Genomic DNA, 13,870 nt, shown 5'->3' with positions numbered 1-13,870 from the left:
TGAAGGAGGCTCTATTCTGTAAGGAGTTTGGTCAGGGTCTCGCCTAAGGTTTGAAGGGGAGGGTCAGCCTAGAACGTGTGGTTTTCACAGGAAGGGCCGCGAGTTCTGAAGAAAAGAAGAAAACGAAAAACACCTCGTTTGATTCTGTGTTCCAGAATCCCTGCTGTGTCAGTGGCCGTAGAGGATTGTATTTTGTACCTGTTGAGATCCTCCCTCTGTGTGGGGCTGTGTTACAGGGAGCTCGATGTGTTTTTCTAAGTATTAAACAGTCTATTTTCAACATTCAGGGGTCACTTCCCAAGACTGATCTTACGTGAGAAGGAAGCCCAGAGGAAGAATAAAGCAGGGAGTCAGAAATGACTCATTCCGAGGTAAGAGGCATAGTCCTTCTGTTTGTTTGTTCTGTCTCTTTCCTGAAATGCTGTTTCTTTGGACTTGATAAGCTTCTTAACTTCTGAACGGGTTTGTTTACACTTAATGATAATCATGACCGCAAGGGACCCATTGCCCTCCTGGCACATCAGAATGACAGAAGACAGAGTATTGCCAGCCAAAGAGTCTCAGTTCAGTGCAGTTCAGTCGCTCAGTCGTGTCCGACTCTTTTCAACCCCATGAATCACAGCACGCCAGGCCTCCCTGTCCATCACCAACTCTCGGAGTTCACTCAGACTCACATCCATCGAGTCAGTGATGCCATGCAGCCATCTCATCCTCTGTCGTCCCCTTCTCCTCCTGCCCCCAATCCCTCCCAGCATCAGAGACTTTTCCAAAGAGTCAACTCTTCGCATGAGGTGGCCAAAGTACTGGAGTTCCAGCTTTACCATCATTCCTTCCAAAGAAATCCCAGGGCTGATCTCCTTCAGAATGGACTGGTTGCAGTCCCTTGCAGTCCAAGGGACTCTCAAGAGTCTTCTCCAATATCACAGTTCAAAAGATCAATTCTTCAGCGTTCAGCCTTCTTCACGGTCCAACTCTCACATTCATACATGACTATAGGAAAAACCAAGGCTTGACTAGATGGACCTTTGTTGGCAAAGTAATGTCTCTGCTTTTGAATATGCAGTCTATGTTGGTCATAACTTTCCTTTCAAGGAGTAAGTGTCTTTTAATTTCCTGGCTGCATTCACCATCTGCAGTGATTTTGGAGCCCCAAAAATAAAGTCTGACACTGTTTCCACTGTTTCCCCATCTATTTCCCATGAAGTGATGGGATCAGATGCCATGATCTTCGTTTTTTGAATGTTGATCTTTAAGCCAACTTTGTCACTCTCCACTTTCACGTTCATCAAGAGGCTTTTGAGTTCCTCTTCACTTTCTGCCATAAGGGTGGTGTCATCTGCATATCTGAGGTGATTAATATTTCTCCCGGCAGTCTTGATTCCAGCTTGTGCTTCTTCCAGTCCGGTGTTTCTCATGATGTACTCTGCATATAAGTTAAATAAACAGGGTGACAATATACAGCCTTGATGAACTCCTTTTCCTATTTGGAACCAGTCTGTTGTTCCCTGTCCAGTTCTAACTGTTGCTTCCTGACCTGCATACAGATTTCTCAAGAGGCAGGTCAGGTGGTCTGGTAGGCCCATCTCTTGAAGAATTTTCCACAGTCTATTGTGATCCACACAGTCAAAGGCTTTGGCATAGTCAATAATGCAGAGATAGATGTTTTTCTGGAACTCTCTCGTTTTCCGTGATCCAGCGGATGTTGGCAATTTGATCTCTGGTTCCTCTGTGATTTCTAAAAGCAGCTTGAACATCAGGAAGTTCACGCCTCACGTATTGCTGAAGCCTAGCTTGGAGAATTTTGAGCATTACTTACTAGCATGTGAGATGAGTGCAATTGTGCAGTAGTTTGAGCATTCTTTGGCATTGCCTTTCTTTGGGATTGGAATGAAAACTGACCTTTTCCAGTCCTGTGGCCACTGCGGAGTTTTCCAAATGTGCTGGCATATTGAGTGCAGCACTTTCACAGCATCATCTTTCAGGATTTGAAATAGCTGGAATTCCATCACCTCCACTAGCTTTGTTCATAGTGATGCTTTCTAAAGCCCACTTGACTTCACATTCCAGGATGTCTGGCTCCAGATCAGTGATCACACCATTGTGATTATCTGGGTCGTGAACATCTTTTCTGTACAGTTCTTCTGTGTATTCTTGCCACCTCTTCTTAATATCTTCTGCTTCTGTTAGGTCCATACCATTTCTGTCCTTTATCGAGCCCATCTGTGCATGAAATGTTCCCTTGGTATCTCTAATTTTCTTGAAGGGATCTCTAGTCTTTGCCCTTCTGTTGTTTTCCTCTATTTCTTTGTATTGATCACTGAGGAAGGCTTTCTTATCTCTTCTTGCTATTCTTTGGAACTCTGCATTCAGATGCTTATATCTTTCCTTTTCTCCTTTGCTTTTCGCTTCTCTTCTTTTCACAGCTATTTGTAAGCCCTCCCAGACAGCCATTGTGCTTTTTTGCATTTCTTTTCCATGGGGATGGTCTTCATCCCTGTCTCCTGTACAATGTCACGAACCTCATTCCATAGTTCATCAGACACTCTTATCTATCAGATCTAGTCCCTTAAATCTATTTCTCACTTCCACTGTATAATCATAAGGGATTTGATTTAGGTCATACCTGAATGGTCTAGTGATTTCCCCTACTTTCTTCAATTTAAGTCTGAATTTGGCAATAAGGAGTTCATGGTCTGAGGCACAGTCAGCTCCTGGTCTTGTTTTTGTTGACTGTATAGAGCTGCTCCATCTTTGGCTGCAAAGAATATAATCAATCTGATTTCGATGTTGACCATTAGGTGATGTCCATGTGTAGAGTCTTCTCTTGTGTTGTTGGAAGAGGGTGTTTGTTATGACCAGTGCAGTTTCTTGGCAAAACTCTTATTAGTCTTTTCCCTGCTTCATTCCGTATTCCAAGGCCAAATTTGCCTATTACTCAGATTTTATCTGACTGAATGGTATATGGATCACATTAGGAAGACTTCCCACGGCCTATTGGCATCTGTACCTTGTATTTCAGGGACGGCTGACGTTTCAGGATGTGGCCATAGACTTCACTCAAGAGGAGTGGGAATGCCTGGACCTCGGTCAGCGGAAATTGTACAGGAGCGTGATGTTAGAGAACTACAGGAACCTGGCCTCCTTGGGTGAGGATATCTGCCTTCCAGAATCCCTTATCTACCCACTGCATTTTTGTTCCATCACTTCTAGAATGTCTTCTGAAATTTTCTGCTTCCCACAGTATTTTCAGATCTGTACTCTCTAGGGGATAATAGGTTATTTCTGAGTTTAGAAAGAAAGGCTTCATGATGAATCGTTGTGCTGGTGATGTTTTTCTTCCTTGATGTACTCTACATCCTTCATTCTACGTTACTGGTAATTATGTAAGTTCTGTGGTATTAAATAGTTGCACCCTCTCTTAATCTCACATTGACTCTACTTACCTTTGCCTTAGCGCTACTTGACCAGAATCTCAGGACCTGATTGTTAGGTGTGTGTTAGTATTGTATAGCGGCTTTGAATAAAGTATTTCAGGAAATCGTTTTCTAGAAGAAAAGGCATTCTTGTCTCACCTGAATACATATTGGATTCGATACTGATGAATCTCTAACAACACAAATATTCCTTTCTCTGATCACCAGGGCTTGTCTCTAAGGTGGACCTGGTCACCTTTCTGGAGCTATTGAAGGATCCCAGGAATATAAGGAGAATTGAAACAACAGCCATTTACCCAGGTAGGTATGAATGGTTGGAGATGATGACTCAGATGGTGTTGGGAGATTTGCTTCAATGGAAATGGTTTTCGAAAACGTGGGTTTGTTCTGCTACTGTGATAGAAATGAATCACCTGCCCCATTCTCTCTCTTAAATCATTCATGAATTTATCTCCAGTGATTACTTTTCTCCATCACAGTGTGACCTAAAAGTCTCCTCTTGGCTTCTGACAAACTGCATTTATTCATTGCTCTTCGATTTCTTGGGGGCCCTAGGAAAATTCTGCCCGTTTCTGAGTAACTGTATGACAGTCCTTTTAAAGTTTCCTTCTACCTCTAGACAGAAATGTGTGAGTGAAATGGTAGAAAAACTGCCGAATTTCCTGGAATACTAGGGACAGGATTTTATTCTCTGATTTATAATTTCCTATCCACTAGGAGCGACACATAGGACCTTCTAAATAAATTTCAAATTCAAGTAATTTTTCACTGCAGAAAGCAAAACCTGGTGAAAATGAAACAGTGCACATCTGAGGTTGACTTGAAAGTTTCTCATTACCTTATATGATCTCATATGAAATATCTTTTTGTGTATTTGCCCCAATTCTAACATGCTAAAATACTTTATTGTGTTTTATTACCTGATAGAATTTTAAAATAAATGGACATAAAATCTTAGCACATTTTCCACTACATTATTAATGGTTGATTCAAACTATGACAGTTTTTAGATTATATGAAGAAATCTTTATTAAAAGTTCTAGTTGGAATATAGCTGTTTTCCAATTTTGTTCTCCTATACAGCAAAGATAATTATTTATACGTATCGGTCAGTTCAGTTCCGTCGTTCCATTGAATCTGAGTCTGCGATCCATGGTATGCAGCAGGCCAGGCTTCCCTGCCAATCACTTAACTCCCAGAGCCTGCTGAAACTCATATCCATCGAGTCAGTGATGCCATGCAACCATCTCCCATCTCACCCTCTGTCGTCCCCTTCTCCTCTCATCTTCAATCTTTCCCGGCATAAGGGTCTTTTTCAGTGGGTCAGTTCTTCACATCAGGTGGCCAAAGTATTAGAACATCAGCTTCACCATGTCCTTCCAAAGAATATTGAGGACTGATTTCCATTAGGATGGAGTGGTGTGATCTTCTTGCAGTACAAGGCACTCTCAAGAGTCTTCTCCAATACCACAGTTCAAAAGCATGAATTCTTCAACACTCAGCTTTCTTCATGGTCCAACTCTCACATCCATACATGACTACTGGAAACAATATAACTTTGACTAGATGGACCTTTGTCAGCAAAGTAATGTTTCTGCTTTTTAATATGCTGCCTAGGTCGGTCATAGCTTTTCTTCCAAGGAGCAAGCGTCTTTTACTTTCATGACGGTAGTCACCATCTGCAGTGATTTTGGAACCCCCAGAAAATACAGTTTCACACTGTTTCCACTCTTTCTCCCACTGTTTGCCATGAAATGATCTGACCGGTGCCATGATCTTTGTTTTTTGAAGGTTGAGTTTGAAGCCAGCTTTTTCAGGCTCTTCTTTCAGTTTCATCAAGAGACTCCTCAGTTCCTCTTCGCTTTCTGCCCTAAGGGTGGTGTCATCTTTATATCTGAGATTATGGATATTTCTCCCTGAAATCATGATTCCAATTTGTGCTTCATCTTTCCCAGTATGTCACATTATGTACTGTGCATATAAGTTAAATAAGCAGGGTGACAGTATACAGCCTTGGCATACTCCTTTCCCAATTTGGAATCAGTCCGTTGTCACATGTCCAGTTCTCCCTGCTGCCTGTTGACATGCATACAGATTTCTCAGGAGGCAGGTAAGGTAGTCTGGTGTTCCCATCTCTTTAAGAATTTTCCACAGTTTCTTGTTGTCCACACAATCAAAGGCTGTGATATTGTCAATAAAGCAGATGTTGTCGTTTCTCCAGAACTCTCTCACTTTTTATATGATCCAAAGGATGTTGGCAATTTGATCTCTGATTCCTCTGCCGTTTCTAAATCCAGCTTGAACATCTGGAAGCTCTCAGTTCACGTGCTGTTAAAGCCTCGCTTGGAGAATTAGGAGCCTTTGCTATTGTTGGAAATGAGGGAAATTGTGTAGTAGTTTGAGCGTTCTTTGGCATTGCCTTTCTTTGTGATTGGAATGAAAACTGACCTTTTCCCGTCCTGAGGCCACTGCTGAGTTTTCCAAATTTGCTGGCTTATCGAGTGCAGAACTTTAGCATTATCATCTTTTAGGACTTGAAATAGGTCAGCTGGAGTTCCATCACCTACACTAGGTTTGTGGGTCCTCATGCCTTCTAAGGCCGACTTTACTTTGGATGCCAGGATGTCTGTTACTAGGTGAGTGACCACACCATCGTGGTTATCTCGGTCATTAAGATCTTTTTCGTATAGTTCTTCCATATATTCTTGCCTACTTCTCTTAATATCTTCTTCTTCTTTTAGGTCCATCCTGTTTCTGTCCTTTATTGTTGCCATCTTTGCATGAAATATTCCCGGTACCTCTAATTTTCTTAAAGAGATCTTTAGTCTTTACTGTCCTATTGATTTCCTTCCCATTTAGGTCTCCACAGAGCAATGAGTAGAGTTCCCTTTTTCAATCATAGTTTTAAAGTCTCTCTTCTTATTTAATTTCTTAAAACTAGTACTTTATTAAGTTTATCTTATTTGTATTCAGCTTCCTCGGACACTGTCTTATGTGTCCTCAGTTTCTGACTAGTTCTCTGTCACTATCATTTATGATTCTTAGATTGAAACAGCTAATAACACATTCTCAGAAACATGTGTGGCAAGAAGTGGATTTAAGAATTACTAGACACCTAGGATTTGTGCAAGTATTTGGTGTCTCCACTTAAGATGACTAAAATCAAGAAGTAATCATTAGATTGCCTATCACTCAGTGGTCCTTGGAGGGTTTTATGTTGTTTCTTGCCCTGTAACATATTTCTTTGCCATCTCATATTGTCCTGCGTTCTGTATGTGGTCTTTGTTTTGAAGGGTGCAGCCAACTAGTTAATCTTCCTTCTGGTATCTGCACCTTAGTGGGTGAGGTTGGTCCAGAGGTTTGTGCCCTTATCCTCTCTTGATCTGTGCTCTGATTGCTGTGAACTGTGACCAGAGCCTGCCCTGGATATTCAGGGCTGTTTCCCCCTTATTCTGTGGTTGTTACTGCCTTGTCTCTGGTGGTGCCTGCTCCCTGTGTGGTGGAATACAGCCCCCAGATCTGAGTCTTTGCTGTGATTCTGATCTGTGGTGCGAGGCAGGTGGGATTGGAGCACACCCACTGGGAGAGAAGACACTAAGTATTACTCCTGTAGGAATGTTCACCTCAGGCTGTGCTCTGGTGCCCCCTCTCATGCGTTCTGCAAGCTCTCCTTATGTAGTGTTGGAACTGCTCTTGGCCCCACCTTAACAATGGGCATGATGGCACACGGTCCTGGTGTCTCTCAGCTGTTGTTTTCACAAGGTCACCAGCATGGATTCAGTGAAGTCAGGTTCTGGGATTGCATTCAGCGTGGAGCTGGACCCGCTGTGGTGCTACGGAGCAGCTCTGGCTCTGTCCTCGCCCAGCCCCCTTGAGTAGGAGCCCACAAAGTCTACAGCTACTAAAGCTATACCTGCCAGGAATGAGAGAGCCCTTGGTTGTTGGTTCAGATGCTCTGTAGGGGCTGAGGTTACAAAGCTGGTCATGGGTGTAAGACCATGGCTTGTGTTGCTGCAAGGAGAGTTTTCAGCTTTTCTTCTTTATTGCTGGTGTTCGCCTGTGCTTTCTGCTCCATCTGTGCTTGTGGCCAACTCACAGGTGTCTTCTCCTGAGGCTGCCCCAGAGCTCAGGATTCTGCTGATTATGGAGGAGGTCGATGGGGGAGGCCATGGCTGGGGCTCAAAAGACCCCAGGCTGGGTAGAGTTCTTCATAGTCCTTGGCTAGCAGGGGCAGGCACAAGGGACAAGGGATGCAGTGGGCTCATTCCCTGGGCATCACTCAACAATGACACTCTCTCTATGGTGGTTCAGGCTTCCTCCAGAAGCATCCCTTTAGAGACCTCCTCCCTCACTCCCGTCCCCTCAGGATGTATCCTCACAGCGAACCGAAGTCCTCTGCCTGGGTCTGCTCTCCAAATCCCACATTTCGGCACCCAGCCCTTGTCTGCATTGCTGGACATGCCGCTAAGGCTGGGTGGGCAGGGCTGGGGTCAGCACCCTGTGTGCAGGTCTCACTGTGTCCTGCTGCCACACACTGTTTGCCATGTTCTCTTCCCACAGAGAATGAGGCTCTCCTTCTGTCCAAACTGAGCTCCCCCAATGAGGGGCTTCCTCGGATATGGGGACCTCTCCTCACTTTCATCTCCCTGCAGAGTTGCAGGCCCCAACCCACGTCCTCTCCTCTTCTTTTTCCTTCTTTCTTTTGTCCTACCCTGCAGAGCAGGAAGCTTTCTTGTCCTTTCAGATTTCCAAGGGCCTCTGCTAGTGTTCAGCTGGGCTCTGTGAGAATTGTTCCATTTCTCATTCATTTGTGGAGAGAGAGATGAGCTCCACATCTGCCTAAGCCTCTGGCATCTTGATCCTTCCATCTCTATTTTATTTTTAAACTAGCTATGGTCATCAGTTTTCTTTAAATCTTTAAAGATATTCACTGAGAATAGCAGATAAAATTACTTGTTATTTGGTATCTTTCAGCTGTGTCTCCACAAGACACCCAGGATTTGTTGCCAAAGAATCCAGCATTAGAAGATGTATTCCCAAAAGCAAACCTAGGAATATATCAAACATTTCACCTCAGAAACTTAAATTTAATGAAAGATTGGGAATATACCAGGGTATATGAAAGACAGAGAGGATGTTTATATGGACATAAAGAAATGGAGACACTTACAAATAATGCTAAGAGTACTGCAAAAAGAAATGAGCAGCCTGAGTCAAATTGGGAAAAACAGCAACTTCAATCTTCACTATCTGCCGAGAAGTGTAAGTGTTTAAGAAAAGATGTCCATCCTTTTTTGAAACATACATGTTCTCTAAAAGAAAACGTGGAAAATCTGGAAGGTAATCTAGTCTCTACTGCAAATACTCATTCAGACAATTGTGAATGTAGGCTTCGACTAAACATACATTCAAGGATGTCTGAACACCTACAATTTAACAATGAGTGTGAAAATTCAAAATCTAAGCAATTTCAGGGATCCGTGAGCAGGGTGTCATTGTTCTTCCCCCAACAGATATCTTCTATCCAGTCCAAGATATATAATGTTGATGATAATGGAAGAGATGCAATCCAACCATCATTCTTCAATACATATTGTGATATGGTTAATACACAACAACTTTCCAGGTATAATAAAATGAGTCAGACCTTAAGTAAGAGCCCCAGCTCCAATAATTACAAGAGTATTTATGGCGGACTGAGAAGATATTCAGGCAATGAAACTAGGTATACAGTTGAAGGAGACTCAAACCTTAAGAAACATCAGGGACCCGAATCTTTAAACAAGGATTCTAAAATTAATAAATGTAGAAATACCTTTGATCATATGTCAGGTTTTTCTCTAGATAAGAGTACTTGTACTGGAGACAGGACTTGTAGTGAATATGGTAAGGTTTCTAATCACTGTTCAGAACTTACTCAACAGGACACTGTTCAGAATCCACAGAAAGAAAACAAGTGTAAGGTATGTGAGAAAGTGTTTAGTAAGTCATCCAATCTTAGTAGACATAGGAGAATTCATACAGGAAGGAAACCCTTCAAATGTACAGAATGTAGCAGAGCATTTAACTGTCACTCACTTCTTACTCAACATCAGCGAATTCATGCTGGAAAGAAACCTTATATATGTAAAGAATGTAACAAAGCCTTTCATTGTTCCTCATTTCTTACTGAACATCAGCAAATTCACACTGGAGAGAAACCGTATAAATGTACAGTATGTGGCAAAGCCTTTACTTACAACTCAGACCTTATTGAACATCAGCGAATTCATACTGGAGAGAAACCTTATAAATGTACAGAATGTAGCAAAGCCTTTACTTACAACTCACTTCTTATTCAACATCGGCGAACTCATACAGGAGAGAAACCTTATAAATGTACAGAATGTAGCAAAGCCTTTACTTACAATTCAGACCGTATTGAACATCAGCGAATTCATACTGGAGAGAAACCTTATATATGTAAAGAATGTAACAAAGCCTTTCGTCGCTCCTCATTTCTTACTCAACATCAGCGAATTCACACTGGACAGAAACCTTATAAATGTACAGAATGTGGCAAAGCCTTTACTTACAAGTCACTTCTTATTAAACATCGGAGAATTCATACTGGAGAGAAACCTTATAAATGTACAGAATGTAGCAAAGCCTTTACTTACAACTCAAGCCTTATTCAACATCAGCGAATTCATGCTGGAGAGAAACCTTATAAATGTACAGAATGTAGCAAAGCCTTTATTTGCAACTCAGACCTTATTGAACATCAGCGAATTCATACTGGAGAGAAACCTTATATATGTAAAGTATGTAACAAAGCCTTTCGTCGCTCCTCATTTCTTACTCGACATCAGCGAATTCACGCTGGAGAGAAACCTTATAAATGTACAGTATGTGGCAAAGCCTTTACTTACAACTCAAATCTTATTCAACATCAGCAAATTCATACTGGAGAGAAACCTTATAAATGTACAGAATGTAGCAAAGCCTTTATCTGTTACTCAGATCTAACCTATCATAAGCGAATCCATACTGGAGAGAAGCCTTATACATGTAAAGAATGTAACAAAGCCTTTCATCATTGCTCAGTTCTTACTAGACATCATCGAATCCATACTGGGGAGAAACCATACAAATGTAAAGAATGTGGCAGAGCCTTTATTAGGAGTTCAGCCCTTACTCAACATCACCGAATTCATACCGGGGATAGACGTTATAAATGTACAGAATGTGGCAAGACCTTTATTACGCGTTATAACCTTACTGAACATCGGCGCGTGCATACTGGAGAGAGACCATATACATGTACTGAATGTGGCAAAGCCTTTGGTTACAGGTCAGCTCTTACTCTACATCGGCGAATGCATACTGGAGAGAGACCTTATGAATGTACCGAATGTGGCAAAGCCTTTAGTCAGAGTGCTCATCTCAGTAAACATCAGAGAACACACACTGGAGAGAAACTCTAGTAACGGAACATGTGATGGAAGAGGTTTGCGCTAAACATGCATCAGAAAACACAAGAGTTTATACAAAAAAACCAATGGAAATGATGTAACCAATATGTAGAAAAGTATTTAATCAAAAGTTAAATGGAAATAAATATCAGAGATTGCATAATAGAAGGCATTTCACTAATCTTGTTTTCAGAAGTTTCTCTGAAGTACAATGACTGTAGGGAGTACTGCATAGTTAAAGCACATAGAAAATGGACGTATTAGCATGAATCATGAGATGAAGGTTGATAGTTAGAAAGTTACGATTCTTAACACTGTATGTATGAAAGCGAAAGTAAAGTCGCTCAGTCGTGTCCAACTTTGCAACCCCATAGACTGTAGCCTACCAGGCTCCTGTGTCTATGGGATTTTCCAGGCAATAGTACTGGAGTGGATTGCTATTTGTATGCTCGTTTATAATGACATGATTTGAGATTCTTTGACGTGAATGTAATAGAACACTCAATCCATATTAAGCTTTCTACTGTGTTTGGAAAGGTAGATTTTTTATGGTTTATTAAAGATTAGCTTTTTATATTGTGTTGCAACACAATTTCTATCTATCCTCCTTTAGAAGATGAAGGATACCATAATGTAAAATGGACAATGACCATCTAAATGGAGGTGTTTGGCATTGATGTGAAATATCTGGAAGTTGCCATGATGTAAGTGATCATTTAATCTTTCCATGTATTAAAGTAAGATAGAAGTTGGTTCAAAAGTTTCAATAGTAATATCCTTGATTTGTAATAAAAACACAATGAGAGTTCACTGCAATGTTGATGTATCTTTATAATATCAACACACAAGTCATGATTATTACTTGACAATGTTGAAATGAAGACAGCTTCTGTGATAACCCAGAAACGTATTAGAAAGTCTTCCTGGAAGAGGCGTGGAATTAGTGTATACCATGCTTCCTAAGTGCTTCCTAGGCTTTGTCAGGTAAGCTGTAAAAGTCACAAATCACATATCCTTATATCAAAAAATGAATATTGTTGACAATTTCCGTAAACTGGTCCATGCTGTTGCTGCCTCAGCATCTGTCTGGGCAGCAGGCAGCCTGCGGTTTCTTGAACTCACAAAAGCCAGTCCTGTGAGCACCTGGTCTAGATGACCAGCTTCCTTGAGATCAACAGTCTTGCTGAACCCCAGGGTCTACTTTACAAGCCCCCCTTCAATGACACCCTCACAGTGCTCACCGGATTTGTTGTTTTGGCTTGAGTGGATTAATTCACACTCACCCTATGGAGCCCAGAACACCTCACCCAGCATAACTTCTGCAGGCTAAACTGCAAGAACTGGTGTTTTCTCTGCCTGATTCTAGCTTTGACCTCTCTCAGAAATTCCTGCCCGAAATCCTCCCCTACAGAGAGGTCTTAGGTGTGATGAGTGTGAGGCTTTGAGCTCAGGACTCCTGAACGTTGGTTTGGGAGAAGAAACATCAGGAAAAAATGGGATTTGCTGATGACTCCATTAACGGCCACACTGTAGACCTGCAGATCGATAACTTCTTGGAGTGGGGACCTGACCACCAGGGATTTGTATTCATTGAAATGGTTCAGAAAGAATCTTTAGCCAAGTGGTTTCCCTCTGGTTTCCCACCAGGATCACATGACCAGTGTCAGGAATTGACCTCACTGATGCCCTCCCAACAGAGTTCTATGTTGGTCCTGTGGGAGCATCACTGCGGTGTCTAGGAAGTGCTCCAGGGGATTCTAAGCAGAGGCCTGGGTTAAGGAAGTGCCTCGTGATTCATCTGTGAGAGCTGAGCCCTGGCTTCTTCCACAGAGAGGCAACAGGGTTGGTCTGTCTGGATTGGACAGGGAAACTCAGCTCACATCATCTGTGAGAGCAGAGTGTTAGGAGCTCTCTATGGGGAGAGAACAATCAAGAAATAAGTTCACAGGCTGGTCTCCAGGTAGGAATTGATTGTTCCCAAATCTCTCCTGAGACAGAGGACAGGAGAGGTCGGTCTTCTCAGCTTTTCAAGGCCCTTCTGTCTGTAAGAGCATTGGTTGCAGGTTAAAGAGCTGTTTTGATGTCCTCAGCGGTATTTTCTCAAACCACAGAAGTGCGTTTGCAGCGTAACATCCCCAGAGAAGACAGAGCAGGAGGAAGAAGAGGAGGAAATGGCAACTTCTCAGGTAAATATCCTGTCCTGGGTCTGGGGCTGCATCTGCTTTCCCTCCTGAAATGCCCAAATGAGAATCTGCAAGCCTTTGGCTTTCTGCTCCTAGTTTTTCTTCCCAGGCATCTCATCATCTTATTTTTTCCCATTTCTTATTATAAAAGTGAAGACCAGCCCTTTAGACTATTTCCTTGTGTCCCAGAGCCTTTGCTCCATTGTCTGCATCCTCACTTTCTATGGAGCATGATGAATTCTCAACGTGAATCAGCGACTTTCAACTGTTGAAACTATTTTTTTGTGACAGATCACCTTGGGGAGTCACTCCTATTCTCCCAGTGAGATGTGGTTTGATGTTGGGATTTTAGGGATGTTGCGAAATGCAGTGATGACTTAGCACCTGGGTGCAATATAGATATTTAAAACAGAGTTTGAAAATGCCATTATACATAGAACCAATTCTCTTCTGTCATGGGATTTTCCAGGCAAGAATTTTGCTGTGGGTTCCCATTTCCTCGTCCCGGGGATTCTCTCCACCCCGAGACTGAAGCCACATCTCCAGCATCGGTAGGCAGATTCTTTACCAGTGAGCCAGCTGGGAAGCCCAGTGACTCAACTCAGAGGTCTAGAGTTTTTCAGAAAATTTTCAGAAATAAAAAGAAAACTAGGAGATGCTGTCTTTTGCATTGCTGAGTCTTACTAGTTAAATGCATTATTAGGATACTAAACAGGGGAAGTATATGTGAAATGAAATTTGCATAAAATTGACATTTTTAAATGTTAGATTCAAGTTATAACTTCATTGTTAATTCCAG

The 13,870-nt window shown here is 42.0% G+C and overlaps 1 protein-coding gene across 1 annotated transcript; it reads left to right on the top strand.

Annotated features, from left to right (window-relative positions):
* The first annotated feature begins 3,655 nt into the window (after nt 1-3,655).
* Nucleotides 3,656-11,704, top strand: LOC129631691 (zinc finger protein 345-like). Its single transcript, XM_055552871.1, is given in 3 exon segments — nt 3,656-3,734; nt 8,409-10,864; nt 10,867-11,704. Coding segments are annotated over 2 exon segments (2,463 nt in total). The 5' UTR covers nt 3,656-3,734; nt 8,409-8,524; the 3' UTR covers nt 10,990-11,704.
* The last annotated feature ends 2,166 nt before the right edge of the window (nt 11,705-13,870 follow it).

Source organism: Bubalus kerabau, chromosome 17, assembly GCF_029407905.1.
Source record: "Bubalus kerabau isolate K-KA32 ecotype Philippines breed swamp buffalo chromosome 17, PCC_UOA_SB_1v2, whole genome shotgun sequence".
NCBI lineage: Eukaryota > Metazoa > Chordata > Mammalia > Artiodactyla > Bovidae > Bubalus > Bubalus kerabau.
Note: the sequence above shows the minus strand (reverse complement) of the source record. Positions and strands in the feature narration are given on the sequence as shown.